The 5,709-nt window shown below is 64.5% G+C and overlaps 1 protein-coding gene across 1 annotated transcript; it reads left to right on the top strand.

The window, feature by feature from the left end:
• Window positions 1-250: 250 nt before the first annotated feature.
• Window positions 251-2,544, top strand: LOC134543522 (uncharacterized; the record flags this gene model as incomplete). The annotated part of the gene is made up of 5 exons (XM_063388373.1): window positions 251-489; window positions 1,299-1,436; window positions 1,608-1,729; window positions 2,131-2,218; window positions 2,390-2,544. Coding segments are annotated over 5 exons (742 nt in total), but the record flags the coding sequence as incomplete, so codon positions are not given.
• Between the last annotated feature and the right edge of the window lie 3,165 nt (window positions 2,545-5,709).

Raw genomic sequence — 5,709 nt, 5'->3', positions numbered from 1 at the left:
TATTGGGGTAGTGGCAGAAAAGGCTTGAAATGTTAGTGGTGGCAGTCTGCAATGGATGGGGTTGGGCAGGTGGTGAGGGATGCAGTGGATGGGGTTGGGCCGGTGGCGCGGGATGCAGTGGATGGGGTTGGGCAGGTGGTGCAGGATGCAGTGGATGGGGATGGGCCGGTGGTGCGGGATGCAGTGGATGGGGTTGGGCCGGTGGTGCGGGATGCAGTGGATGGGGTTGGGCAGGTGGTGCGGGATGCAGTGGATGGGGTTGGGCCGGTGGTGCGGGATGCAGTGGATGGGGTTGGGCCGGTGGTGCGGGATGCAGTGGATGGGGTTGGGCAGGTGGTGCAGGAAGCAGTGGAAGGGGTTGGGCCGGTGGTGCGGGATGCAGTGGATGGGGTTGGGCCGGTGGTGCGGGATGCAGTGGATGGGGTTGGGCCGGTGGTGCGTGATGCAGTGGATGGGGTTGGGCCGGTGGTGCGGGATGCAGTGGATGGGGTTGGGCAGGTGGTGCAGAATGCAGTGGATGGGGTTGGACAGGTGGTGCAGGATGCAGTGGATGGGGTTCGGCAGGTGGTGCAGGATGCAGTGGATGGGGTTGGGCAGGTGGTGCAGGATGCAGTGGATGGGGTTGGGTAGGTGGTGCAGGAAGCAGTGGATGGGGTTGGGCAGGTGGTGCAGAAAGCAGTGGATGGCGTTGGGCAGGTGGTGCAGGATGCAGTGGATGGGGTTGGGCAGGTGGTGCAGGAAGCAGTGGATGGGGTTGGGCCGGTGGTGCAGGATGCAGTGGATGGGGTTGGGCAGGTGGTGCGGGAAGCAGTGGATGGGGTTGGGCAGGTGGTGCAGGATGCAGTGGATGGGGTTGGGCCGGTGGTGCGGGATGTAGTGGATGGGGTTGGGCCGGTGGTGCAGGATGCAGTGGATGGGGTTGGGCAGGTTGTGCGGGATGCAGTGGATGGGGTTGGGCAGGTGGTGCTGGATGCAGTGGATGGGGTTGGGCTGGTGGTGCGGGATGCTGTGGATGGGGTTGGGCAGGTGGTGCGGGATGCAGTGGATGGGGTTGGGCAGGTGGTGCGTTGCAGTGGATGGGGTTGGGATGGTGGTGCGGGATGCAGTGGATGGGGTTGGGCAGGTGGTGCGGGATGCAGTGGATGGGGTTGGGCAGGTGGTGCGTTGCAGTGGATGGGGTTGGGATGGTGGTGCGGGATGCAGTGGATGGGGTTGGGCAGGTGGTGCGTTGCAGTGGATGGGGTTGGGCTGGTGGTGCGTGATGCAGTGGATGGGGTTGGGCAGGTGGTGCGTTGCAGTGGATGGGGTTGGGCTGGTGGTGCGTGATGCAGTGGATGGGGTTGGGCAGGTGGTGCGTTGCAGTTGATGGGGTTGGGATGGTGGTGCGGGATGCAGTGGATGGGGTTGGGCAGGTGGTGCGGGATGCTGTGGATGAGGTTGGGCAGGTGGTGCGGGATGCAGTGGATGGGGTTGGGCAGGTGGTGCGGGATGCAGTGGATGGGGTTGGGCCGGTGGTGCGGGATGCAGTGGATGGGGTTGGGCAGGTGGTGCGTTGCAGTGGATGGGGTTGGGATGGTGGTGCGGGATGCAGTGGATGGGGTTGGCAGGTGGTGCGGGGTGCAGTGGATGGGGTTGGGCCGGTGGTGCGGGATGCAGTGGATGGGTTTGGGCCGGTGGTGCGGGATGCAGTGGATGGGGTTGGGCCGGTGGGCGGGATGCAGTGGATGGGGTTGGGCCGGTGGTGCGGGATGCAGTGGATGGGGTTGGGCAGGTGGTGCGGGATGCAGTGGATGGGGTTGGGCCGGTGGTGCGGGATGCAGTGGATGGGGTTGGGCAGGTGGTGCAGGCTGCAGTGGATGGGGTTGGGCCGGTGGTGCAGGAAGCAGTGGAAGGGGTTGGGCAGGTGGTGCAGGATGCAGTGGATGGGGTTGGGCAGGTGGTGCAGGATGCAGTGGAAGGGGTTGGGATGGTGGTGCGGGATGCAGTGGATGGGGTTGGGCAGGTGGTGCGTTGCAGTGGATGGGGTTGGGCTGGTGGTGCGTGATGCAGTGGATGGGGTTGGGCAGGTGGTGCGTTGCAGTGGATGGGGTTGGGCTGGTGGTGCGTGATGCAGTGGATGGGGTTGGGCAGGTGGTGCGTTGCAGTTGATGGGGTTGGGATGGTGGTGCGGGATGCAGTGGATGGGGTTGGGCAGGTGGTGCTGGATGCTGTGGATGAGGTTGGGCAGGTGGTGCGGGATGCAGTGGATGGGGTTGGGCAGGTGGTGCGGGATGCAGTGGATGGGGTTGGGCCGGTGGTGCGGGATGCAGTGGATGGGGTTGGGCAGGTGGTGCGTTGCAGTGGATGGGGTTGGGATGGTGGTGCGGGATGCAGTGGATGGGGTTGGCAGGTGGTGCGGGGTGCAGTGGATGGGGTTGGGCCGGTGGTGCGGGATGCAGTGGATGGGTTTGGGCCGGTGGTGCGGGATGCAGTGGATGGGGTTGGGCCGGTGGGCGGGATGCAGTGGATGGGGTTGGGCCGGTGGTGCGGGATGCAGTGGATGGGGTTGGGCAGGTGGTGCGGGATGCAGTGGATGGGGTTGGGCCGGTGGTGCGGGATGCAGTGGATGGGGTTGGGCAGGTGGTGCAGGCTGCAGTGGATGGGGTTGGGCCGGTGGTGCAGGAAGCAGTGGAAGGGGTTGGGCAGGTGGTGCAGGATGCAGTGGATGGGGTTGGGCAGGTGGTGCAGGATGCAGTGGAAGGGGTTGGGCAGGTGGTGCAGGATGCAGTGGATGGTATGGGCAGGTGGTGCAGGATGCAGTGGATGGGGTTGGGCAGGTGGTGCAGAATGCAGTGGATGGGGTTGGGCAGGTGGTGCAGGATGCAGTGGATGGGGTTGGGCAGGTGGTGCAGGAAGCAGTGGATGGGGTTGGGCAGGTGGTGCAGGCTGCAGTGGATGGGGTTGGGCAGGTGGTGCAGGATGCAGTGGATGGGGTTGGGCAGGTGGTGCAGGAAGCAGAGGATGGGGTTGGGCAGATGGTGCAGGATGCAGTGGATGGGGTTGGGCCGGTGGTGCGGGATGTAGTGGATGGGGTTGGGCAGGTGGTTCAGGATGCAGTGGATGCCCAACCCCATCCACTGCATCCTGCACCACCTGCCCAACCCCATCCACTGCATCCTTCACCACCTTCCCAACCCTCTCCGCTGCATCCTGCACCACCTGCCAAACCCTCTCCGCTGCATCCTGCACCACCTGCCCAACCCCATCCACTGCATCCTGCACCACCTGCCCAACCCCATCCACTGCATCCTGCACCACCTGCCCAACCCCATCCACTGCATCCTGCACCACCTGCCCAACCCTCTCCGCTGCATCCTGCAAAACCTGCCAAACCCTCTCCGCTGCATCCTGCACCACCTGCCCAACCCCATCCACTGCATCCTGCACCACCTGCCCAACCCCATCCACTGCATCCTGCACCACCTGCCCAACCCTCTCCGCTGCATCCTGCACCACCTGCCAAACCCTCTCCGCTGCATCCTGCACCACCTGCCCAACCCCATCCACTGCATCCTGCACCACCTGCCCATCCCCATCCACTGCTTTCTGCACCACCTGCCCAACCCCATCCACTGCATCCTGCACCACCTGCCCAACCCTCTCCGCTGCATCCTGCACCACCTGCCCAACCCTACCACTGCATCCTGCACCACCTGCCCAACCCCATCCACTGCATCCTGCACCACCTGCCCATCCCCATCCACTGCTTCCTGCACCACCTGCCCAACCCTCTCCGCTGCATCCTGCACCACCTGCCCAACCCCATCCACTGCATCCTGCACCACCTGCCCATCCCCATCCACTGCTTCCTGCACCACCTGCCCAACCCTCTCCGCTGCATCCTGCACCACCTGCCCAACCCTCTCCGCTGCATCCTGCACCACCTGCCAAACCCTCTCCGCTGCATCCTGCACCACCTGCCCAACCCCATCCACTGCATCCTGCACCACCTGCCCAACCCTCTCCGCTGCATCCTGCACCACCTGCCAAACCCTCTCCGCTGCATCCTGCACCACCTGCCCAACCCCATCCACTGCATCCTGCACCACCTGCCCATCCCCATCCACTGCTTCCTGCACCACCTGCCCAACCCCATCCACTGCATCCTGCACCACCTGCCCAACCCCATCCACTGCATCCTGCACCACCTGCCCATCCCCATCCACTGCTTCCTGCACCACCTGCCCAACCCCATCCACTGCATCCTGCACCACCTGCCCATCCCCATCCACTGCTTCCTGCACCACCTGCCCAACCCTCTCCGCTGCATCCTGCACCACCTGCCCAACCCCATCCACTGCATCCTGTACCACCTGCCCAACCCCATCCACTGCATCCTGCACCACCTGCCCATCCCCATCCACTGCTTCCTGCACCACCTGCCCAACCCCATCCACTGCATCCTGCACCACCTGCCCAACCCCATCCACTGCATCCTGCACCACCTGCCCATCCCCATCCACTGCTTCCTGCACCACCTGCCCAACCCCATCCACTGCATCCTGCACCACCTGCCCATCCCCATCCACTGCTTCCTGCACCACCTGCCCAACCCCATCCACTGCATCCTGCACCACCTGCCCAACCCCATCCACTGCATCCTGCACCACCTGCCCATCCCCATCCACTGCTTCCTGCACCACCTGCCCAACCCCATCCACTGCATCCTGCACCACCTGCCCATCCCCATCCACTGCTTCCTGCACCACCTGCCCAACCCTCTCCGCTGCATCCTGCACCCTGCCCAACCCTCTCCGCTGCATCCTGCACCACCTGCCAAACACTCTCCGCTGCATCCTGCACCACCGGCCCAACCCCATCCACTGCATCCTGCACCACCTGCCCAACCCTCTCCGCTGCATCCTGCAAAACCTGCCAAACCCTCTCCGCTGCATCCTGCACCACCTGCCCAACCCCATCCACTGCATCCTGCACCACCTGCCCAACCCCATCCACTGCATCCTGCACCACCTGCCCAACCCTCTCCGCTGCATCCTGCACCACCTGCCCAACCCCATCCACTGCATCCAGCACCACCTGCCGAACCCCATCCACTTCATCCTAAACCACCTGCCCAACCCCATCCACTGCATCCTGCACCACCTGCCCAACCCCATCCATTGCATCCTGCACCACCTGCCCAACCCTCTCCGCTGCATCCTGCACCACCTGCCCAACCCTCTCCGCTGCTACCTGCACCACCTGCCCAACCCCATCCACTACACTCTCTGCTGCATCCTGCACCACCTGCCCAACCCCATCCACTGCATCCTGCACCACCTGCCCAACCCCATCCACTGCATCCTGCACCACCTGCCCAACCCTCTCCGCTGCATCCTGCACCACCTGCCAAACCCTCTCCGCTGCATCCTGCACCACCTGCCCAACCCCATCCACTGCATCCTGCACCACCTGCCCATCCCTATCCACTGCATCCTGCACCACCTGCCCATCCCCATCCACTGCTTCCTGCACCACCTGCCCAACCCTCTCCGCTGCATCCTGCACCACCTGCCCAACCCTCTCCGCTGCATCCTGCACCACCTGCCCAACCCCATCCACTGCATCCTGCACCACCTGCCCAACCCCCTCCGCTGCATCCTGCACCACCTGCCAAACCCTCTCCGCTGCATCCTGCACCACCTGCCCAACCCCATCCACTGCATCCTG

The sequence above is a fragment of the Bacillus rossius genome, unplaced genomic scaffold (assembly GCF_032445375.1).
Source record: "Bacillus rossius redtenbacheri isolate Brsri unplaced genomic scaffold, Brsri_v3 Brsri_v3_scf1120, whole genome shotgun sequence".
Lineage (NCBI taxonomy): Eukaryota > Metazoa > Arthropoda > Insecta > Phasmatodea > Bacillidae > Bacillus > Bacillus rossius.
This window is presented reverse-complemented; position numbering and strand designations above follow the sequence as displayed.